This window comes from Agelaius tricolor, unplaced genomic scaffold, assembly GCF_023055355.1.
Source record: "Agelaius tricolor isolate 1412-34295 unplaced genomic scaffold, bAgeTri1.0.p SCAF_75, whole genome shotgun sequence".
NCBI classification, from domain to species: domain Eukaryota; kingdom Metazoa; phylum Chordata; class Aves; order Passeriformes; family Icteridae; genus Agelaius; species Agelaius tricolor.
In genome coordinates, this window is record NW_027269335.1 from 155,965 (window position 1) to 180,297 (window position 24,333).

The window sequence follows — 24,333 nt, forward strand, 5'->3', positions numbered from 1 at the left end:
TCTATTCCAAATTTTTACGTGACAATTCAATACAGTATTGTGATTTAGTTTTTCTCAGGATGTATCCCAAAAGGAGTATCCCCAGGTGGTAGTGGTCCGGTTTCTGAAAGAAGAAAGATGAATCCCATCTGGTGGAGTCCAGCTCCCCAGATGTGGGTCCACCTTTTAATTGCAGAGATTATAAATCTCATAACATTGATATCCAGCTTCCCTTGGTCAAAACCATAAATCCTTGAGTTGATGTTCATCTTCCTTTCTCAAACTGTTTTTCTCTGCTTCAATAAGGAGTGAGATAAGCATATTTCCTTTATATATATTCCAAAGCTATAGTTTCAAGGATATAAGCAATATTCTAAAATTATACTTTAAAAGGTTATTATTGCAGAACTCTTTAAGGCTTAACTGCAAGCAAAAAGCAACATCCTTAACGCTTTAATTCCAATGTTCCTAAATCAACTAAGGTTAATTGCAAACAAAAGACAGGTTCAAAGGCCTTCTTCCATGCTTTACTTTCCTCAGTTATTATTAGAATTCACAACTGTCCCATGGCCGGTCTCCACACATACCACAATCACAAATACACGCATTGGCTGTATGTACCTGATACAAAACACAGCTTTGTATTTCACACTAGGTGACACCCTGATCCTGGGCACACTGAGCCAAAAGTCCTAGGAAACGCTGTGCCCGAGGGCCACCAGCCACAGAGGAGAGCAAATCCTGGGAAACACTGTGTCCACAAGCTGCTCTTCCTAGGGGCCACCAAATCCGGGGAAACACCATGATTGTAGACCACCATCCTCTGTACAGGTGACACTGAATCCTGGGAAAGTGATCTGTGGGCCACCATGCTCCGGGAACGTTGGATTCTGGGGATCACCGTGTCTGTGGGCCGTTGTCCGAGGGGGACACGGAATCCTGGCAAACACCATGTCCATGCATCACCATTCCAGAGCCTGATGCCCCTTCAGGAAAAGCCAGCCTGTTTTTTCTCACTTTCTGCCTTTCCCTGAGTTAATGCTGCCCAAAGTTTTTGCTCTTCCCCCAAAACCAGCTCCAGCTGCTGTGCTGAGGCCCTGGCACAGGCTGGCCAGGGAAGCTGTGGCTGCCCCTGGATCCCTGGAAGGCCAGGCTGGACAGGGCTTGGAGCATCCAACGAGTCTGGCTGCAGCCAGAGCTGTTAAGGAAACCTCCACACATCCTTTGTGGATTGTTCGGTTGGGTTTTTCGAGCTGTTTGCAAATTCCAGGGATAAATCCTTGACATGCAACTTGATTGCTTCTTGCCAGGGGGCAAAGCAGAGGGCGCTAATGGTGTCACAAATGTGCCAGGTCAGCAGAGCTGATGTCACTTTGATGGGAAATGTGGAAAACGTTTGGTTACGACCTTCCCAAGCCCAGTAATTTAACAGTGTTAAGTTTAAATAAGGGTTCGGGTCACTGCACACGCTGCCAGCCTCCAAGCCGGGCAGTGCTGCTCCAGCACCTGGAGCAGGGTGCAGAGGGAATTAGGACAACTGGACGTGCAGGTATTGGAAAGAGACCTATCCCAGGCTCCCTCCTGTGGGGACCTGCGGGCCAGCACAGTGCAAGCATCCTGTCTGTCCCTATTCCCGGCTGCTCCCTATTCCCATTTGCTCCCTAACCCGGCTGTTCCCTATTCCCACTGTGAAAAATGCGTGTATTCTATGATTGGCTTTTCACAAATATTCAAATGAATATTATATGTGTTGTGTTAGAAAGTAATGCTGTATTAATTCTCTTAAGTAGCGTGTTAAATACAGTTTTAGGTTATAAAAAATGTTAAAATAGAAACTATGCTGTGTAGGATACTTTTTAAAAGAAAGGACTTGCACAGAGATAGCAGCCACAGGACATCTGAATCTTTCAGAGAAAGAGAATTTATTGCTCAATTATCAAAGGAAATGAACTTCTTCCCACCTCGAAGGTGCTGTCAGGATTCAGAGGAAGAAGTTGACACTGCCCAGACAGAATCCTGTGTTTGAATGGAATTTATGCATCATGGATGAGGTGTATGAATATGCAACAGGTTATTGCTTTTAAGGGTTAATCCTCTGTTAACGTGGGTCCTTTTTCGGGCTGGTGCTGCCCAGAAAAAGGTACCTGGACGTCCATAACTCTTTGTATTTATTGTCTCATATTGTCCTAATTCTATTTGTCCAAATTATTATTACTCTAACTGTACTACTATTTTTAAAACAATTTTATTACTATTAAACTTTTAAAATCTTAGAAACACGCGATTGGCGTTTTTCACACCACCTTCTCCCTAACCTGGCTGATCCCTATTCCCAGCTGCTCCCTAACCCGGCCGTCCCTTATCCCGCCCGCTTCAGTGCAGGCTGTTCCCTGTCCCACCTGGCTCCCGCCTGTTCCCTATCCCACTGTTCCGGAACTCGGCTGGGCCCGGTCCCGCCTTCTGCCCGTTCCTATTCCAACCACCATTCCCTAACCAGGCTGTTCCCTGTTCCTAACCAGGCTGTTCCCTATTCCCTAACCAGGCTGTTCCCTATTCCTAACCTGGCCGTTCCCATTCCCTAACCCGGCTGTTCCCTGTTCCTAACCAGGCTGTTCCCATTCCCTAACCCGGATTTTCCCTGTTCCTAACCCGGCTGTTCCCATTCCCTAACCAGGCTGTTCCCTGTTCCTAACCAGGCTGTTCCCTGTCCCACTTGCTCACTGACCCGGCTGTCCCTGGTCCCGCCTGATCCCTGAGCCCTGTTCCTTGGCCAGGCTGTTCTCTGTCCCCCCTAGTCCCTAACCCGGGCCGTTCCCGGTCCCACCTGTCCCTGTTCCCGGTGTCCCTATCCTGGCTCCCGCCAGAGCCCACACGGGTAGTACGCGTGGCCTTTCTCAAGGGGCGTGGCCATGGGCGTGGCTTCACGGTGCCTTCATCACCGCGCCGCGCCGCCTCTCCTGCTGACGTCATCGCCGCGCGCCGCCGCCCTCCGCCGGCAGCGCCATGTCCTTGTGGGTGTCCCGGCTGGGCCGGGCCGCGGCCGCCCGGGGCCGCCGGGGCAGCTCCGGGCCGGACAGCGCCGCGCTGGGCTCCTTCCTGCTGCGGGTGAGTGCCGGCGGCTGGGCAGGGCTGTGTCCAGAGCGCTGTCCTGCTGGGGGTGGGTGAGCAGGACAGCCCGGGGCTGGAGATGCTTCTCCCCGGGGCTGGGAGCTGGGAGAGGCGGCGGAATGCGGGGCAGGCTGGAGCAAAGGCCGGAGAGGAGAGTGCGGTGACCTTCGGTGGCGGCTGTGGGCAGCGGTGCTGCGAGGAAAGGAGTGTTAGGTAGGAATGAACGGCGCTGTGTGAGGGAGGTCACTGAGCCCCTTGGAATGAGGTTTGTAGAGTTAGATAGACAAACAGTGTTTATCGCGGGCTGAGGGAGGCTCTGAGCAGCGCTCAGAAAGGCCCTGCGTTCACCCCATAGCCCAAGTGGGTCCCTCTTGCCACCTCTCAGAAATCGTGGAATAGTTAAGGCTGGAAGAGGCATCCAAGGTTACCAAGTCCAAGCTTTTGCCCACTAAGCCATATTGAAATGAAGCTGTAACTCACCTGAGACTGGATTTGGTGTTATTATGTGCCCAAACCCACACAAAATACAAGCAAAAGTCTAATGTGGGGTCTCTTTTGGGAACTCTGGGTGTGTTGTGTGTCTGGCCTTCAGACTGAAAATTGTGGCATGTTTTCTGTCTTCTCAGCCTTTAATTTCATGAACAACTTCCCAGCCTAAGCACTGCTGCAGCTGCTAAGCTGAAATGACAGTGCTAAGGTTACTGAGTAACAATTTTTTGTATTGGATGCATAAGAGTGTGTCCTGTGTGTGTGTCTGAAGAAACAGTGTTTTTAGCTAAAAAGTCCCCCCAAATCTACTGATTTCCATGGGTTTTTCTCCAGGCAAGAATCCACACCAGCCCTGAGCAGAGCCTGCAGTATGGGTGGCTGTCCTATATCTTGGGAGAAAGGACCAGCAAGAAGTTGACAGAGCACAGCAAAGTCTTCACAGTGGAGGGGAACCTGTCTTCTGGGAAGGGCAAGCTGGCCCAGCAGTTAGCAGACAAACTGGGTATGTCTCACTCTGGCTGCTTCCCTGAGAGCTGACAGAGTTGGATCGTGGCTCTTGTGCAGAGGAAGCTCACCAGAGCAGCAGCTCCTGCCTGGGGAATGCTGGAGGGAGTGGGGAGGGTCTGTGGGTGGTGTTGGTGAGGCTTGGGATGGGGATTGTTGTGAGTGAAGCTTCAGTTCTGATGGACTTTGTGTGCTCACCGTGCTCCTGGAGAGCTTGGGTGTTCCACATGGATGTGCTTGGAGCAGCTCAGCTCTCCCTGGGCAGGGGCAGAGCTCAGAGCTTGGGTTCTGCTGTGGTGGGCAGGGGAGTTGGGGCTTTGTGGGAGCTGGGCAAGGAGCAGGAGTTGGGCAAGTGTTGCTGCCTGGGGGTCTCTCTACAAATCATGAACAGGACAGGACTGCTGGGAACATGTCTTGAGCTGTTTTATTTTCCAGCATCAGTCTCATTACATGGTTATGGCAATGGGAAGATGCCAGCAGCTCACATCCCTGGCAGCAGACAAAGAACTGCATGTTACAACTTCCTTTAAAAGTTTTTTGACCAATCACACAAAGCAAAATCATACTGACAGTAGTTCTGTCCAACCACTGTAAGCACACGTACCTTCAGTCAAACAATATTGCTTATTTTGGATACAATACCTGCTTGTAAGCATTAAAATACAATCCACAGGGCTCCATTATTAAGCTTAGAGCTTCCTAATATCTCAGATATACTTTTCTGTAGCTTAATGAGTTATGCTAGCCAAGCATTAATACACAGACCATTTTTCTATATGTCCTTATTTTTCTACTTTTTACATAATTTTTCTGCTGACCTATATCTCATGGCTACTGCTTAGCTCTAATCACAGTTCTGCTGTCTCTGAGGTTTGCCTTTTACAGCTTTCCCAAACCTTTCTGATTTTCTGGATTCCCACAGGCAAGGAGCAGCTGTGTGCTCAGCAGCTGCAGAGGTGTTAGCTGCAAACGAGCACAGCTCATTCCCGCTGTGGGTTCCTTCTCCTTTTCAGGAATGAAGTACTTCCCTGAGGCGGACATCCACTACCAGGACAGGCTCTCAGGCGATGGGCAGCTGCTGCCTGAGAAGTTCAGTGGTTTCTGCAGCCTGGAGAAGTTCTACAATGAGCCCAAGGCCCCCGATGGGCACTCGTACCGCCTGCAATCCTGGCTCTTTGGCAGCCGTGTCCTGCAGTATGCCGACGCCCTGGAGCACCTGCTCAGCACAGGTGGGGGCTCATGGACGGGTGTGGGCTGGAAGGGACTGTGGTGTTTGTGAGGTTTCCAGGACAAGGTGAGGGATGAGAATCTGACTCCATGTTCTCAGAAGGCGGATTTATTGTTTTATGGTGTTATATTAAAAGAATGTTATACTAAAACTATACTGAAGAAAGGATACATCAGAAGGCTTAGCAGGAATGGTAATGAAAGCTTGTGACTGACTCAGTCTGACACAGCTGGACTGTGATTGGTCATTAATTAAAAACAATTCACACGTGGGACTGTGTTCACAGGGGTTTTTGGTTGAAGAAGAGATGAGGATCTGACTCCATGTTTCAGAAGGCTGATTTATTATTTTATGACATATATTACATTAAAACTATACTAAAAGAATAGAAGAAAGGATTTCATCAGAAGGCTAGCTAAGAATAGACTAGCAAAGAATGATAACAAAGGCTTGTGGCTCGGGCTCTCTGTCCGAGCCAGCTGGGCTGTGATTAGTTATTAATTAGAAATATCTAACATGAGCTAATTGAAGATCTACTTGTTGCATTCCACAGCAACAGATAATCAATGTTTACATTTTGTTCCTGAGGCCTCTCAGCTTCTCAAGAGGAAAAATCCTAAAGAAAGGATTTTCCATAAAAAGATGTCTGTGCCACACGTTTGGATAAACAATCTCCAGACCACATTCCAGAGTAGCAAAACATGGAGAAGCTGAGGCTTCTCATCTTCCCAGAAGAAGAAATCCTGGTGAAGGGATAGATGGTAGATCAGAGAAATTCCTGGTGTTTTGCAGATGTGGCATTGCAAGTACACTGTGTGGAAGGCAAGCTGGTTAACAGCAGGGATGATATCCATGAAATTTCACAGGAGTCTGGAGTGGATGTTTGCCCATGCATTTGTCTGAAACTGTGGAGATGGGTACAATAGATTTTCCAAGAACTACAACAGTAACAAAGGACCTTGCAGCTCCTTCTGTTCCAACCTGCAGCTTGTTCTCCCTTGCAGGTCAGGGCGTGGTGCTGGAGCGCTCTCCCTACAGCGACTTCGTGTTCCTGGAGGCCATGCTAAAGCAGGGATATGTGCACAAGAGATGTGAGTTCCTGCCAGCAAAGGGAGGCTGCTTGGCCATAATCTCTCAGCAGTCTGGTAGTTAACTTTGCTTTAAAAAAGAAACAAAACATTCCTGCTTGGAAGGAGGGATTCCTTTAAGTGTTCAGCGTTCAAATGTTGCTGGGTTGAGCTGGTGTGGTCTGGGTGGCAGTGAGAGGACAGAAGATAGAGGGCAGGAATTGAAATTCAAAGCGTTTCATTTGCAAGGAAAAACCCTTTTTCTGCTGTGAGGGGAGTCAAACCCTGGAGCAAATCACCTGGGATCTCTCCCCTGGAGATGCTTAGAGTGCTGTGGGTGCAGTTCTCAACAGAGTGGTTGAACTGGGTGATTTGGGGATGTTCCTCCCAACCTGAGTGATTTGGTCTGGGCTTATGGGCACTGAGCTCCTGAGCTGTTGCTGCCTGTTCTTAGTAAATCTGTTCTTTTGGCTGCTCCTGAGGTGGATGTAACTTTTCTTGACTGCCTCCCGTTTTTGCTGTTGGATTTAAGAGGTGTGTATTTGTTTTTTGCCACCTGCTGTAAGTTACTGGATGGCTTTGAGAGCTGATTATAATGACCTATGTCTGCATTGCTGAGGCAGCAAAGCCCAGCAACCACAATTTCATACAACATCCCAGTTTGGATTGTACTGGAATCCTTAGGGAACAAACATCTTGATTAGAGCTACTGCTGCTTATTGTCTCTAAATGGTGGAGGAGAAGCTGAGATTCCTGTAAACCTGAGCCAGGAATAAAGTCCCTCTTTGATACAACTGGGTTTAGAGTCTTAGATCTCAGTGCATGGAACTTCTCTGGTGATTAGTTTTTCTGTAAACTTCCTGAATTCTGTTTGAGGAAAAGCATACCCTTAACTTGCTCTGTGAGCCCAGAAGAGACTGTAGGTACAAACGTGGGGAATGTGATTTATTTGTGTTTTACACAGGCCTTGATCACTACAAAGAGGTCAAGGAGATCAGCATTTCTGAGTTCCTGCCACCTCACTTGGTCATTTATGTCGATGTGCCTGTCCCAGAGGTGCAGAAGAGGATTCAAGAGAAGGGCAAGGTAATTTGATCTCTGATTATTGCCTGTTTATCTCTTATCTTTATTGTAACTGGTCTCTCACAATTACTGTCTGCTAATGGCTGTTGTAATCACACCTTCTGTGGGAGTCCTGTGGGGTTTCTGCTGAATGCTGCATCTGAGGAGCTGCTTGTCCTCTGAGCTGTGAGATCTGGGTGGTGGTGGTGACTCTGTGGGTATTCTCTTATGCTTGTTATAAAAAAGAAAAAAAAAAAAAAGCAAAAATCATCTTTTTTTGTGTGTGACTGCATCAATATGTTGTCATTTGTGGAATGAGAAATTGTTTTAAGAGCAGGTGAATTTTTATGCCTGGCTGTGTAGCTGCCACTTCAAGAGCTGTGGGCAGGTGATGTGCTGCTTGCAATGCACTTAGAGATGATTTATTTCTTATTCCTGAGTGCCAGGAGCCCAGCTGGGCTCCCTGGCTCCTGCTTCCCAGTTGACTGCTTCCTCACACCTCTGCTGGGGTTCATGTGTGAGTCACCTGGGATCAGCAGGTTGACTTATCTCCCTGAAATCCAGCAAATCACCACTGGGTGACTGTGTTATTGAGCTGGTCTGGGCTCAGGAGAGCTGTAGGGTGCTTTTGGGGAGTGACTAATCTTAGTAGGGTTTGTAATTTTGGGTTTTTTTCCCCTCTTTCTTTGATACTTAGATGTGTGTTTGTAAGTGTTTGCAGATGTGTTGTGAGGATTCCAAAATGTTTGTCTTGCCTTGTTGAAAGGCTATGGGAAATGCAGTTTAACTCTGGAAAACCTGATAGATTAAAAGAGTTTTGATTTACTAGGAAAAAGTTCTCAGTTAAGAAGTTCTTCACGTATTGGGAGAGCCTGTGAGTTCTTAGCCCTTCTGAACATAAAAATCAGTGGCATTTTTGAAACCTTTGGACAGAAATTGCTGATGTAGATTGTGGCTTTTTGGGTCAGTGGCAGTGCTGAGCTCTGTAGGAGTTGTTTGAGGAACACTGGGTAGATCAGAGAAATTCCTGGTGTTTTGCAGATGTGGCATTGCAAGTACACTGTGTGGAGGGCAAGCTGGTTAACAGCAGGGATGATATCCATGAAATTTCACAGGAGTTTGGAGTGGCTGTTTGCCCATTTTGGCCTCCTTGTGGAAAAGGTGGACTCAGACAATCTTCTCCTGTTTTCTGGGTGGCTGTTACAGCTCCCTGGAATGTGTAGTTAGCAGGGATGAATCAGTCCTTGGATAGCTGGGGGCTACCCTAGGTATTTCATGGCATTTGTAAGGAATTCCAAGCACTCCAAATCACACTCTTAATTCTTTGAAACTTTCACTGATGTGCATGTGGTTCACTTGGATGTTTGACTGCTTATCCCAGAGGGAGCCCTTGGCAGGTGGTGGAGCAGACCTTGGAGTCTGTGCTGGTGGGAAAAGATAGAAATATAATTCCACAGCTTTTTCTGTTTGTTTGTTTGTAGCCATATGAGAAAAAGGTGTCTCCTTCCTATCTCCAGAGCATTGAGGATGCTTATAAGAAGACCTTCCTACCAGCCATCAGGTTAGCAAAGAAAAATGTTTTGCCTCTTAGGTCTTTGAGCAAAAATGTGTGCAAACCTTAAAATCTCTGCCAATATCAACAAATGATGTGAAAAAGCCCTTGTTGTGCTGCAGGGTACAGTATTGTGCCCCAGTGAAGGGGTGCTGCATTCACAGCATGAAATCTGTGTGAGTGGAGTTAACTTCTGCCAGCCCAGGAGCCTGATCTGATGCCAGTGCTGGAAGATGAAAATGGGTTCAGGAGTGGTGTGCAGAGTGCCACAGCTATGGCTCTGTGTGTCTGCACAACCTGAGGAGAGAGTGATGCAATGCAAGCTTTTCTCAAGCCTTTTTGGAAGGCTTTTTAGGGCTTTTCTCTCCTCAGAAAGTCCTTTCAGTTGTCACAGAATCCCAGAATGGTTTGGGTTGGAGGGACCTTAAAGCTCATCCAGTGCCACCCCTGCCATGGCAGGGACACCTTCCACTAGCCCAGGTTGCTCCAAGCCCCATCCAACCTGGCCTTGGACACTTCCAGGGATCCAGGGGCAGCCACAGCTTCTCTGGGCACCCTGTGCCAGGGCCTGCCTACCCTGCCAGGGAACAATTCCTTCCCAATATCCCATCTAACCCTGCCCTGTGGCAGTGGGAAGCCATTCCCTTTGTCCTGTCTCTCACTGGGTTCCCCTGGCTTCCTCTAGCTGGGAAGCAAAAACATGTGCCCTGTAAACCTGGGATGAATCAGAGCTTGCCAGTTCTTACAAAAGAGCTCTAGGAAAATTAAAATTGTTCCAAACATCTAAAAGCAGAATTATGGTCCCTCATAATTCTGGGAGGGGAAACTCTCAAAGGGTTTCAGATGAATTAACTGTGAAAGCTGTGGTGTGTGCAGGAGGGTGATATAAATCAGAGTAGATTCCCAGGTGCTTTGTAGCCTGCCTGTGTCCCCCTGTGCTTGCTCCATCTCCCCGGGTGGACCAGTGGGTGGCTCTGCCAGCTACTGAAGTGAGTAACTCGATATTGAGCTTGTCACTCATGCAGGCAGGGCTTGGTGCTGTCACAGATGGTCAGTGGCCTCTCTGTGTGTCCCCACAGCCAGCACATGGCTCTTGGAGGGGAATGGGAAGCCTTGGGAATGTCATCCCCTGAGGGCAAACTGCTGCAGTCACTGGTGGGAGCCAGCTGCTGCTGTTCTCTGGAGCAGAGCCAGCCCCACATGCATCTCCTGGTGCTCAGCCAGGCTGAACCCTGAACCCTGCTGTGATTTCACCTCCTTGCCCTCTGTGTGTGCATGGGCAGTGCCCCTGTCAGGCAAACCCCTCTGCTCAGCATCCTGGCAAGGTTTGGGCTCCCAGCAGCCTGGCACACTGAGTGCTGTTTTCTGAGACTCTGGTCAAAGGGAGGGAATGATGAATCTGACTCCATGTTCTCAGAAGGCTAATTTATTCTTTTATGATCTATATTATATTAAAGAATGCTATACTAAAACTGTATTAAAGAATAGAGAAAGGATACAGACAGAAGGCTACAAGATACTACTGAAAACTTGTGACTCTCTCCAGAGTCTGACACAGCTTGGCTGTTGTTGGCCAATTAGTAAAACCAATTCACATGTTGGATAAACAATCTCCAAACACATCCCAAAGCAGCAAAACACAGGAGAAGGAAATGAGATAATATTGTTTTCCTTTTTCTCTGAGGCTTCTCAGCTTTCCAGGAGAAAAATCCTGGCCAGAGAAATTTTTCAGAAAATATGACTGTGACAGATCTGTGTCTCTGTGCCCTGGCTGAGGGGAGCTGGAGTGTGTGCATCCAGCTCTGTGCACCTCTGGACCTCAGGGTGGCTCTGTCTGGGGTACATGCAGAAGCCACAGCTGCCTTAACTGTATGTTTGCTGGCAGGGCTGCAGGGGCTGTGTTCTTGCCTAGCTGTTACCTCTTAGTCGTCTGCCTAGTTTGATTCCCTGACTCCTGGTGATGCCCAAAGTCTGGTCCAAAAAGGCTAAAAAGAGTTGTTATAGACTGTTGAGCAAACTCCTGCATGCTTTCCCTGTTGAAGTTTGTTTGCTTGTTCTTTGAAAAGCAGTTTGTTACTGGGTAAAACTCCTGTTAGCTTGTGCTGTTTAATGGAGCAGCCTGATGCTGCCTAAAGTGGTTTATAGTGGATTTTTGCTTTAAAATGGATGCTTTCTTTCTATTTGATTTGTTATGAATATCTTTAATGTTTTTATTGGTAGTGAGATTTGTGAGCTGGGTGCTGTGGCAGGTTCTGCCTGGTGATTTGGAGCAGTGTTTGGGTTCTGTTTGATTTTTCTCTTTTGCCAGAGCAGAGCCTTAAGATTGGTAATGTTCTCTCTGATATCCAGCACTGCTTCCACTGAGCAGCTGTTTTCTCTGAAGGAAAGCTCTGATAATCTGCAGAGTCACTGAGCAGCTGTTTTCTCTTAATGAAGCCCTGATAATCTGCAGAGTCAAATCAAAAGATGGGATGAAGTGATTTGATGGACATCGTTGAGGCAATTGCTGGTGTCAGGCTCAGCTGAAGGTTGACCTCTCCCTTGGGCTGATATTGAGGAGAATCTTTTATTCCAAGTGCCTGCCCCATCCCTGGAAGTGTCCAAGGCCAGGTCTTGCAGGGCTTGGAGCAACCTGGTATGGTGGAAGGTGTCCCTGCCCATGGCAGGGGTGGAACAGGATGAGCTTTAAGGTCCTGTCCCACCCAAACCATTCTGGGATTCTATGAATTTTTCTCCACGCTCCTAAACTTTGTTGTGTGATGTTTGATTTAATGTCCACATTGGACAGCTATTCCAGGGCCTTCCAGGTTTTCCAGCTGGAAACAGCTATTGCTGAACGTGGCTGAACATGTGAGGTGTGACAAATTCATGTAGGAGCTCCTGTTGTGGTTCTGCTCTGCAAGTGCCTTTTCTCTGAAGGCAGCTGGCTGATTATAAAAAACAATCTTCTAACCAGGAAACATTACCTTTTAAAAATGTTTTTACACTTACAGACCATGCTGCCTGCATTTGTATTCATTCAGCTAGCTCAACCTGAGTAAATAGTCATAAATGAATGCATTCTTCTCTTGAGGTGACTCACAGCTAGTCATGCACTTGGAAAAAAGAAAATCTACCACAGTTTTGGGTTACACTGAAAACTTATTTTCAGGTAGATTGGGCAGTTGTAATAGGGGTGAGTATCCCCATTAATTAAATGAAAACAAATTCATATGTGTAGTTTTTGAAATTTTTTTCCAACTGAAGTTATGTAGATGTCCAGACCACTTGCCCTTTAAAAGCAACTTTCCAGCAGCAAAGAAGCAGCTCACAGGTGCAACAGGAATTCTATTGCAATAGCTAGGAGCAATCTAAAAAATTGCAATGATTCTGCTTCACTGTTTATGCCTTTTAACTTCATTTCTGTTCCTTTTCTGAGCAGGAATGGGGAGGATGGGTAGAGCAGTTTTATCAGGGGAATTAAATTTCTGTGTTCTTTGCAGTGAGAGCTCTGAAGTTCTGCAGTACACAGCAAGTGCAGCTGAGGATGTGGAGAAGGTAAGTTTTGCTTTTCTGGGAGTAAATTTAAAACATTTCCCTTAGTTCAGTGAACTTTTCCCCTCATGCAGAGTTACTGGCAGGCTAACAGAAGCCTTTTGCTTGACCATTATTAACTTTCCTCTCTTGCTTTTGTTCCTGAGGGAAAGAACACCAAGGTTTTTGAGACTCTGGGCAGGTTTTGGACCCATTTCAGTTCTAGTGATAGATGTCTGTTAAGAGCAGTAATATGATGTTAACTGGATAATAACAATCCTACGTGGAAGCTTGCCAAGGAATCATCCCCACTTGGGAGGAGAGAGAGCAGACTTGCACATGGGCTGTCTCCAAGGGCTTTTTGGGACCTCATCCTAATGAGGTGAAATTTTTACCCTACTTGTACACAGTCCAAACTCCCTCTCCTCCTCTCTTAAATGCAGTGTGATCTTGGCAGAGAGTTGAGTAATATATACATATGTGTGGTAGCCTGTACCTCATTAAGTTTATTAGCATATTCAGAGCACACATTTTAATATTTAACTGCCCCTTATCAGACTAAAATTACATTTTTGCCTGAGGTGTCCTTCAGCCTTCTGGTTATATGACTTTGTGAAGGAGAAAATATTGATAAGGACTTCCCTGGTCCTAAAATTAACACTCCATGTTCCCCCATAGGTGCACTGCTGCTTGTCTCTAGGCCTTTTGTTCCCTTTATGAGAACAGGGTTGTGTGCCACATTCTGGGTCCTCTGCTGTTGTGGATGGATTTTTGGGTGCTCCTGCACTTGATAATAAAGGTTATCATTAATAACCAGTAGACCTATGGGACAGTGTGGGTTTATACCCCTAAAAAAGGGCTGGTGGCTTCAGTGTGACAGCAGATAATAAATAGAAAAAATGCACAAAAAATCAGGCTGAAATGAACAAAAAAGCTGAGGTTGTGATGTGAATATAGAGAATCTAGAGCAATTAATTTGTTTTTTTTCTGGATAACAACATAGAAGCAAGGACAGGAGTTGAGAGCTGTGGTGTTTCAAGATGGGTACTTGGTGAATTAAAGGAAAGTTGGGATGGGGGTTAAATGCCTGTTTTTTCCCTGTCTTTCTCTCTGGACACATCTCCAAGTGGTCAGAATAAAGCAGGTTGTTTCCTCCTCAGATTGTTTTTGTAGTAAACCCCATTGCTAGAGATTTGATTTTAATCCTTTCAATCAGGGTTTAAAGTCAGTTAAAGCTCTTATTGTTCAAGGAGCGACTCTTCTGAGCTCAGCAATCTTGTCATTGCTCTAAATAGGCTCATCAGATGCACCAGTGGATCCTTAATTTGCTTGGACAAATCTGGATAGGGGAAGGATTATTATTTGGAAGTTAAAGTATAATGCCACAGAATGATTGAGGTTGGAAAAGACCCTGTAAGATTATCCAGCCCATCATGTTGTCATTGTCATTGTTGGGTGTTGGTGGTAGATACTGATACTTGGAAAAATTCAGTTGCTTTTTCCCCTTTTTCTGTTCAGATTCAGTTTCCCTTTGGGATGACACAGAAGAAATTTGGAAATAAGGGCTGGCAGGAGGGCTTTGGCTTGTAAGGTGTGTGTTTACACAGGTTGACAGAGAGCAGTGTTCATTAGCCCACTCCAATCTGCTTAGAGATTTGGGAGCTGAATTTTTTTTTATGGCCTCATAGTTTAATAACTTTTGGTTTGCTCAGAGCACACATACACAGCTTGGAAACGACTTTTTAAGTGTCCTAAAAAGGTCAGTTGGGGTTTCCTGTTGTAATTAACTTTGGTTTTGGTGGCTGAAGGGGTAATGAGTGCTGAAATGAGCTTCATTAGCATGTTTCACACTTGTTTAGCTTGAGGGTAAAACTGGGAATACAAAGTTAGCTGTATGTTTAATTTCTTTTAAAGCCTTGAATATTTGCTGATAATTCCTGAGGGGGTGACAGGGCATTCCTTATAAATTAAGAATTTGTTCTTCTGTCCTGGTTGGGAAACTGATGCCATTGTTAAGGAGCTGCTGGGAGGGAGAGAGATTTTCTGATGTGATGGTAACAGTGAGCAAAACTAATTTGAATACAGATTCCTTTCCCCCTGTAGCATATTGTGAGCCCATTGTAGCAACTCTGATTAGTGCTGTTACCAGGTTCAGAGTTTCCAAAGCCTTGCTGTGGAGTGGAGAAGGAATTGCTTTTGTTCAGCTTGTCAATTAAATAATTCAAAGAAATAATGGCTGTTTGAAGAAACTTAACTTACACCTCTTGTCCTCTTATCTTGGAGTTATGTTGCAGCAGTTTGTGCCTCAGAAGTGTTTATTCACTCATGTCCAAATAATTATTTCTTACCATGAAAATTCTGGTAAGAGTGGGTCTTTATAGTCAAAGCTACTTTGTAATAGCACTTGGTTATCGTTTTTGAAGTGGTAATAGCTGGGATTTAGTGTTGGCAGGGAATAATTGCAGTGCATTTAATGTAAAGAACTCAAGGATTTTTTGTTTCTCATTCTGTCACTTCATTGTGACATGTGCTCACCTGTCAATGGGTTGACAGTGTGCCATGAGGAATTTGGTCACAACCTCAGCTTTACCCTTTCCCCGTGGAAAAGGTCTCTGGAAAGGGATGTTTGGAGCTGTAACAATCCACTCCTTCCCAGGTTGCTCCAAGGTACTGTCTCCACCTCATCAGGCACCTGAAGTGCATCTTCCTGACACTAGGGCTGAGCTTTCCCTCAGCTCCAGGCAGCCAGGTGTGATAAGCAATTACCTCATGGAGCAGCAAAGATCTGTTTCCAAGTGGAGCCAGGCTGTAAGTGAAGCTCAAACCAAGGATTGATAAGTTTGGGGATGCTGAAGGAATGATTTGCTGAGCTGGCATTACTTATTTGAAGGGTTCTGAGCTGTGAGTGTTACCTTTCCTTTCATGCATGGCTGGGTCCTGGTGGCTGAAATCCTGAGCCCTTGGACTCCTCTCTGCAGCTCCTGAGTTTTCCAGCCTGAAATGTGCCTTTGTTTCTGTGCTGTGAACCACACAGCACTGAGGTAGATGCCACACTGCTCCCCTGCCTCAGAGAATGTGTTACTGAGCCTCTCTGGGAATAAAACTGACCAAACTTTATTTTTGTAGCAAAAAGGAGTTCAATTTAGACTTACCTCCATTTCCTCCTCATTCTCCCTCAGGGGTGAGGTTGTACCTTCTTGGCTTTTCAGCCCCGGTGGCAGGTTAAGGAAGGATGGCTTGGATCTGGTAGGAATTTGGCAGCAAGGCACCTGTGAGCCAGTTGATTCCCTGCCATCCAGAGCTGAAAGCACAGGATGTCAGGAGATCCCCACGTATGTGCCCAGTGCTCCTGGCAGGGCTGCAGCCTCCAGGAGTAGAACTGGGAGATGATCATGTTATCTCTAGACATTTTCCTTGTTACCACAGCTTCAGCAGTGAGGCCTTTCTCATTTGTTTCATAACCTGTTTTGAGTATTTCATTGATTTTTTTTTCCCACCCCTTAGTGAGCTTTCTTTTCTGATTCCAGGTAATTGAAGACATCGAGTACCTGAAGTTTGACAAGGGGCCATGGGAGGAGCAAGATGATGTTTCTTTCCATCACTTGAGACTTTTGTAAGTGTGATGTCATCCAGACACTGAGCTATCAAATCCCAGGGAAAATGGTCAAAGCCACTTTTAAAAGTGGGGTTATATTTGGTAATATTGGTGCTTGCACTGGATCATGCTGTAGCATTTTTGCTGCTGGCTGTTGAGACAAGAGGCTCCAGGCAAGTTTAAGAGTGGTTTTTGTCAAAGATCCTTGTCTGCCCAGTTGGAAGAGATCAGACTCAGACACTGGAAAATAACTTGTTGGAATAGAATTTAATTTGATTTTAATAATTCTTTGCAAATGCATCATGTTGAATTTGTTTATATAAAATACAAAGATGTATATAAACAATATAGCTGCACTTGCAAGGCTGTTTGTTAATGCCAGAAGTGAGACAGGCTCTCCATTTTGCCGCAACTTCATCTTCATATTGAATGTGCAGGTGGAAATTTCAGTAGAGTTACATTTTTAAAACAAAATGTAAGAGTTATATTATTTTCATTATTTCCTGGTCATCTCACAGGTTAATAGAAACACAGATTTTTAAATTGAATATGTGCCCTTAAATTTGTGTCGTTGTGACAGGCATCAGAGAAGCAAGTTAAACGTTTTTGCAGAATTGTGATATTTCTTGCATTTTACTTTTCTGTGCTGTTACTTTAAATAACTCCTTAAAATAGATATCATGCTCCTATTGTATGGTTTTTTAATCAAGGAGTGAAGATAGATTGCAGAAGAGCAGTGCTGGGTGGTGTCTGAGAAGAACAAGTCATGATTGGGGTGCATTTTATGTGTCAAAGATGAGGTTTCTTTGTAGTAATTGGAGGATAACATCTGGTGACTTAGGCCCTAGACAATGATCACAATCAGACTTCCTTTGAAAGAAGAAATAAGTTGCTTGTTTTCCTGTAGCTTCTACTACAGTACACTTCTACTGCAGGTATTAGGAAAGAATTATTAATTGTGATGAGTAGGAGGGAGTTGAAGGAAACCTTACAATTAGAGCAGTGTGTTAAGATATTGTGTGAAAATTCTATTTCACAGTTTTAGAAGGGAATAAACTGCTTTAAAGACTCAATTTTTCATTGAACCTTGGAGGGGGGGGGTGAGTCTCCTGCCCAAGGCTCTTGTCACTGTAGGTAATAAGAAATTATTTATTCTTTTGGCAAAGACGTGGGGGTTGTTTGAAGATCCCAGAATGCAATAAACTGCTTATTTAAACCACAGACTCATAAAATATCCTGTGTGGAGGGGACCTACACTGAGCATTGATCCCAGCTCCTGCAGTTTGCTTTTGGATCTTTTTTTGTGCTGGGCTGCCAGAGCATGGATAAAGGGGTGACAACACATCCTGTGCCAATTTTGAGCTCATGCTTTGCTCAGCAGAGTAAGGGAATCCTGGGCAGTGTCTCGGGCAGCCTGGGAAGAGCCTCTTAGTACAAATGTGTGTTTGGACCTGCTCTTCCCCCATGGTAACCCCAGAGGGGCAGGGAGCCTGCTGCAGGCCAGCTGTGCGGGATTCAATGCCCAGCCTGGGTGTGGGTCCATGAGCCCTAAAGGTGATGCTTTTCTCTCTTTTTCCAATGCCCAGGGAGCCTGTGATGCCCTCAGATGGGCAGGTATCCCGAGCCCATGTGCATTGCTCCTTTGGAAAGGGCTTTTCCTGCAGGCTCCTGGTGTGGTCCCCACAGATGGGCAGGTATCCCAAACCCATGTGCATTGCTCCTTTGGAAAGGGCTTTTCCTGCAGGCTCCCGGTGCCCAGGCACATGCTGCCCTCTCCTGGGTGTTCCTGGCCAGCTCCAGCAGCCACTTCAGATCGTTTAGGTTGGAAAAGCCCTCTGAGATGATGGAGTTCACCTTTCTCCCAGCACTGCCGAGCCCATGTCCCCAAGTGCCACACCCACACAGCTCTGGAACGCTTCCAAGGACAGTGATTCCATCACTGCCTGTTGCAATGCCTGACCACCCTTCCAGTGAGGAAATTTCCCCTGTGACAGTGTTCACAGGGGTCTTGGGATGAGGGAAGAGATGAGAATGTTGACTCCGTGTTTCAGAAGGCTGATTTATTATTTTATAATATATATTATAGTAAAACTATACTAAAAGAATAGTATAAAGGGATTTCATCAGAATATAATATAAATAAACATAATATAAAAGGATTTAGAAATAAATTATATTATTTATTATTTATTTATATTTTTATATTCTTTATATTTATTTATATTATAATATAAATTATATTTATTATTTTAAATAAGTATAATATAAAAGGATTTCATCAGAAGGCTAGCTAAGAATAGAAAAAGAAAGAATAACAAAAGCTTGTGTCTTGGACAGAGAGTCCAAGCCAGCTCACTGTGATTGGCCATTAATTAGAAACATCCAACATGGACCAATCACAGATGCACCTGTTGCATTCCACAGCAGCAGATAATCATTGTTTACATTTTGTTCCTGAGGCCTCTCAGCTTCTCAGGAGAAAAAAAAATCCTAAGGAAAGGATTTTTCATAAAATGTGTCTGTGACATTCCCCTAATACCTAACCCAAGTTCTGCCCTGCTTGGTTTTCCATCTGCAGTTGCTTCCTTTGCTGACCTGCCAGCTGCTGGGGCTGTCAGCCCTGCTGTTCTCTTCCAGCCTCAGCTTGTACCAGTGTGTCTGGGGGACAGGGATGGGTGAGCAGGGCTGAGGAGAACTTTTTATTGCACGTGTATAGGGTATAATGCATGGAAACCCCAGCAGGGCCCCTGAGTGATAAATGCAGCTAATCAAAGCGGTGAGCCCAGCCCATGGGCAATCAGTGCCATAATGATCTCTTTTCTCTCCCTGCCTGCCCTTACTGCTCTCCCTTGCCCTCACAGCCTGGCTATGGGATCTTGGGAAGAGGTTGAAAAGGGTTGCATTTCTGGCTATGGAGCTGGAGGTGTGTTCCAGAGGATGTTCTTCACATCTTCCCTTCCTCTCCAGCTGCTTAGTCCTACAGAAACCATTCTGGCTTTTTAAATGTCTCAGGGAGCTCCTCTGCTGCCACTGCAGTGTCTCAGGCATGTTTTTTATCTGGGCCCTTCCCAGTGACATTTGTCTGTCTGCACATATTGCAGAATAAATACATTTGGGAGGAGGAGCTGCAGGCTGGGTGGCCTTGCCTGTGTTTCTGATCAGCTCATGGGGGGAACTTGCTGTGCTTGTTGCCTCAGACAACTAAACCTGATCTGTCCCTGCAGCTCCTTCAGAAGCTGGCAGCTCTGCTCCCCAGTGAGGCTTTGCCTGGCAGAGGGAAGAAGTGGCCCTGTTTAAATGGCTGATTGCAAACAGCAGGACTAGAGGGGCTGCCAAGAGACGTGTTGGACCTGGCTTTGAAACTTCTGTCATGGAGACTCCAAAAGTCTCATGAACTTTTAATGGTGGAACTTCTGGTGCTCGAAGCTATTTTCTTGAGCACCTTGATTCTCTCTTCACCATAAAATCCCAGAATGGTTTGGGTTGAAAGGAGCCTTGAAGCCCATCTCATCCCTCCCCCTGCCATGGGCAGGGACACCTTCCACTATCCCAGGTGGCTCCAAGCCCTGTCCACCCCATCTTTTTGCTGCAGTTAAAACACTTCTTTTGTGATTTCTTCTTTGCAGTGGCTTTTCTAGATTTGAAGAGCTGTTGTTGCACCTTCTCCCCTTTTCTTACAGACCTTTTTTTTGGAAGTTTTTTCTTTTTGTTCTTGATGTTGATGTTGAGTGTTTGCTCACCAGGGGAGTGGCTGTGCCTCACCTTGGCCATGCCATATCTGTTCTGCCTGCCTAAATGAGGCAATTGGAGTCCCTTTGGCAGAAGGAGGAATGTTAATTTCCTCTATCAACATAGAACTTAACTGGAATGGTTTAGTGGTGTTGGCTTTTAGGCCAGTGAATGCTTTTAGGTCTCTCTTGTCACTTGAGTTTTTGTGACTATGCCAACATGAGGTGTTGAGAAATCACAGCCCAGGCTATGCAAACTCAGGTGGTTTTTGTTGGGTTGCCTGGTTTATTTATTTTTTCTAACCAGTTTCCTTCCCTTACCCCACCTTGCATCTTTGGCAAGGTGCTGCATGCTGAGAGCTCCTTCAGGAAAGTCTTGTAAAGGGTCAGAAAAGAACAAATAGTGATTATTTTCTGCTGGGGGAGAGAAAGAAAATGAAAGAAACATAAAAGGTGTCTGTAAGTGCTTCCTGCTGAGCAGGGAATTAGTCCTGGCAAGTGGCTGTGGTTTTGTGGTTAGACATTGTTGTGGCAGGTGTCTTTGGGTGTGCTTTTGCTTAGTATTCCAAATTATTTCTGAAGGTGCAGAGAACATGGAGAAGCCATCAATAGCTTTCATTATTTTCTTGTGCAAAGAAATTTTGGGAGCAGCAAGTTTGTCATTTGGCCCTTAACTAAAATTAATTGTGCCTGGGAATTGTCCTTTCCAAATGGCCACTTGGCTGAGATCTGGGAAGGAGTGGATTCACTGCAGAGTTGATGAGCACAAAACCTTATCTCTGTGTGTGATGTTATGCTTTATCTCTGCCTGGACTCCCTTTTGTGCCTCTCAGCATGTGAAATACACATTTAATGTTGTTGAAGTTAAATGTTGAACTTTATAGGAAGCATCTTTGGTGTTGATCCTGATCTTGGAAAGGGGGCATTTATCCTCACCTTCTCCCATCTGAACTTCCACTGGGTTTTTGTATTTCCTTACAAATCTGTCTGTACTGGGACAGTTTACAGAGTGAATATCAGGGTATGTTAGCAAACCAGTTCACTTGCTGGAACTCTTCACTGCTGGGAGGAAAGGTCCCAAAATTTATGATTTGGGGGTAAAAATTATTGCTCAAAGACGATGAACTTTGCTTTGCTCAGGGCATGTGCTTGATGTGCATGTCAGCATTTGCTGAGAAATGTAATTCACTGAAAACAACCCAATTTGCAGAGTTTCTGGTGTTGGATTTAGGGTTTGGTCAGTGCTGACTGGGAAGGGATGTGTTTTTGCCAGCCACGTGCAGGTGGCACTGTTGGCCTGTGGATAACCACAGGCAGCAGGAGGCTTTCTAGCAGTTTCTCAAGCATTTTAAATTTGGGATATCTGAAGTGCTGGTGCTGTGCAAAGTGGTGGATTCTAAGATCCATCACTGGAGCTGCTGCAGCTTCCTCCAGGTATTCCAAGGCAGGATGCTGGAGGCACTGCCCCCTTCCAGACCCTCTCACTGTCTCAGTACTGGTCCATTTAGGATGGGAATTTAGCAGGGTAGTGTGTGGCATTCAGTAAAACCACTGGGTTTTACACTGCTTTTATAGAAAGCAAAAAAGTCAGAGAGGATTCATGGAGAAGGGCCCCAGGAATGATGGAGCATCTCCAAGGAGGATGAACCTGGGAGGGGAAATGGAGAAGCAGGAAGTTGGAGCAGGAGCAAACTGGAGGCAGGGATGAGGGGCAATACATGATAGATTTGTAAGGAGAAGGATAAATGTTTGGAAAACAGCCCAAATCTTTGGAAGCTTTATTTAACACAAAAGTAGCTCTTTAATCATGGATGAAGATAATGAATCCTAGAATGGTTTGGGTTGGCAGAGTCCTTAAAGCCCTGGCAGTCCACCCCGTGCCATGGGCAGGGACACCTTCCACTGGATCAGGTTGCTCCATCCAGCTTGGCCTGGAATATTTCCAGTGATGGGGCAGCCACAGCTTCTCTGGGTACAACATTTGGCTGTTGCTGGGGCAGGGTGTGACCTGAGTGCTCCTGTTCCCCTCAGCGTGCAGGACAAGGCTGCAGTGATGGATTCCGTGTCCATCCCGCGCTTCGTCCCCGAGATCACCATCGGCGGCACCGAGTACGACAGGATCTACTACGAGTACCGGGCGGTGAGTGCTGCTGGGGACACCTGGGGACACGGCCAGGGGGCTCCTCACTGCTGGGGACAGGGTCAGGGGGCTCCTCACTGCTGGGGACACAGCTGGGGAAACAGCCAGGGGGCTCCTCACTGCTGGGGACACAGCTGGGGACACGGCCAGGGGGCTCCTGACTGCTGGGGACACCGCTGGGGACACGGCCAGGGGGCTCCTGACTGCTGGGGACACCGCTGGGGACACGGCCAGGGGGCTCCTGACTGCTGGGGACACCGCTGGGGACACGGCCAGGGGGCTCCTGACTGCTGGGGACACCGCTGGGGACACGGCCAGGGGGCTCCTGACTGCTGGGGACACAGCTGGGGACACGGCCAGGGGGCTCCTCACTGCTGGGGACACGGCCAGGGGGCTCCTCACCGCTGGGGACACGGCCAGGGGGCTCCTCACTGCTGGGGACACAGCTGGGGACACGGCCAGGGGGCTCCTCACCGCTGGGGACACGGCCAGGGGGCTCGTCACTGCTGGGGACAGCAGTGTCATGCTTTTTATAAGCTACAAGAATGTAAAATTTGGTGGATGATTGGTTGATGATTTATGATCATGGTTTGTATTTTTGTTTGTTTTTTTTTTTGGGGGGGGTTAGTTCTGGGGTTAATTCTGTGTTTGTTTAGGGGTTGGTTATGGAGTGATGATGACAGTTGGTTATTGGTTTTGGCACTAGGAAATATAGAGGAAGGTTAATTGAAAGTGTATTGATGATAAATGATTTGGATATTGTAGGGATATATGGTTTAATTATTTAATTTAAAAAAAGGCAAGACAAAAAAAATGAATGCGTAAAATGGGATTTAAATATTAGTTCCTAATAAATGATAAAATAATTATGTCCAGCAACCATTACATTATCTGTTGTCTAGAGGTAGGTAGTGGCCAGGGGGCTCCTCACTGCTGGGGACACCCTGCCTGCCACCCTCCTGCCCATTGCTCCTGGGAACTTGTGCATTTTGCCCAAATCCCCACCTTTTTTGAAGTCTAGCTTCCCCCCGAGGGGAATAATGAAGCAAATAGTTTGTTTCATAAGCTGATTTTTTTTAAATTTGGTTTTTTTCATCTTTAAATGTGGACTAAAGGATAAATGGTTTACATTTGTTTCTGTTTCTTGTGCCCTGATGAGTCTGTGGCCTCTGAAATCTTAAAAAGACTCCCTTAAGTCAAACAAGAAAATTGGAAACCCATGGCGAGTCCTTATCGAATGCTGAGGGAGGGGGTGTTTTTTCAGAGGAGGAATGAATGCTGCCTCGCTTCCCTAAAGTGCTGTTGCTTTAAATAGAGTGTTTCTGCACGTGGGCACACATCCAAAGCCTGTTGTGCCCAGTGCTCTCATACACCTCATGCAGGCTCCCACACAGGGTTTTAATTAGCTCCTGCCTTGCTGCTTCTGGAGACAGCAGCGTCCAATCCCCCCGGAGCTCTGCCCTCGTGCTGCTCTGTGCTTCCCTGGCATGGGGTCCTCTCCCTTGCCTAAGGCCCAGGTATTGGAGAAGCTCCTTGGAGAAGTTGTGGAGCTGATGGTAATTAATGCTGAGTGGCCAGAGTTCCAGGTGAGCCTCTGTTTTCCAGTTGGGTTGGAATCATCTCTGCCACTGCATCTTATTATTTTCCAAGCAGTCCTGAAGACAAAGGGAGGAATATACAATATAAATTGTTAGAAGCCATGATTTGCATAATCCAAACCCTATCATTTTTCTTTTCCTGGTAGTATACAGTCTCTTACTGAGATTAAAATGTAAGCTACAGATTGATGGACTTGTTTGGAAACTGATCCACCAATGTTTTCTTCTGGAATGGACAGAATATTCCAGTAATTTGTTCCTCCTCGGCTGGCTGTGTAGTGGAGAGGCTCCTGGGTTCACACTGTTCTGCCTCATTTGAGATGTGACCTTTCTAGCTTGTAAAAGGGGCTAAAGCTAAAGGTTAAAGTAGCAGAAAACATCTGAGGTTATCTAATGGATTTGAAAACTCCCTGGTCCAGCTGAGAAATTGCTCTCAGAATTTCCTCCTCCTTGCTGTCACATTCTTAAATCCAAAACTTCAAGCTCAGGCTCAGGATTGTTGGAGCCCTTCCCTCCAGGAGCTGCCTGTGCTGTGCAGCACAGATTTGAGCAGGATCTGCTGCATGACTCGTCTCTAGCTCACAGCATCCATCTGCACTGCCTGTGCCTTTCTTCCCTGAGATGAGAGGGCTTTTTTTGGGCTGCCATGTCCCTTTGCAGTGGAGCTGGGAATTACTGAGGCTGCCTGACACACAGCTAGATGTGACCTCGGTGCTGTGTGCTGAGAGCCTGGGGTGAGACTTCTGAAAGCCTTTTTTCCTCTGGCTGTA

General features: G+C 46.2%; 1 protein-coding gene across 1 annotated transcript in view; it reads left to right on the forward strand.

Moving 5' to 3' along the window:
- The first annotated feature begins 2,925 nt into the window (after positions 1–2,925).
- The window catches only part of NDUFA10 (NADH:ubiquinone oxidoreductase subunit A10), a 29,583-nt gene continuing 8,175 nt past the window's right edge, over positions 2,926–24,333 (forward strand). The window contains exons 1-9 of the mRNA XM_071418076.1: positions 2,926–3,084; positions 3,910–4,078; positions 5,094–5,309; positions 6,313–6,399; positions 7,340–7,461; positions 8,919–8,998; positions 12,472–12,526; positions 16,030–16,115; positions 21,857–21,965. Of these exons, the coding sequence (XP_071274177.1) occupies positions 2,983–3,084; positions 3,910–4,078; positions 5,094–5,309; positions 6,313–6,399; positions 7,340–7,461; positions 8,919–8,998; positions 12,472–12,526; positions 16,030–16,115; positions 21,857–21,965 (1,026 nt within the window). The 5' untranslated portion in view covers positions 2,926–2,982. The remainder of the gene's footprint in view (positions 3,085–3,909; positions 4,079–5,093; positions 5,310–6,312; positions 6,400–7,339; positions 7,462–8,918; positions 8,999–12,471; positions 12,527–16,029; positions 16,116–21,856; positions 21,966–24,333) is intronic.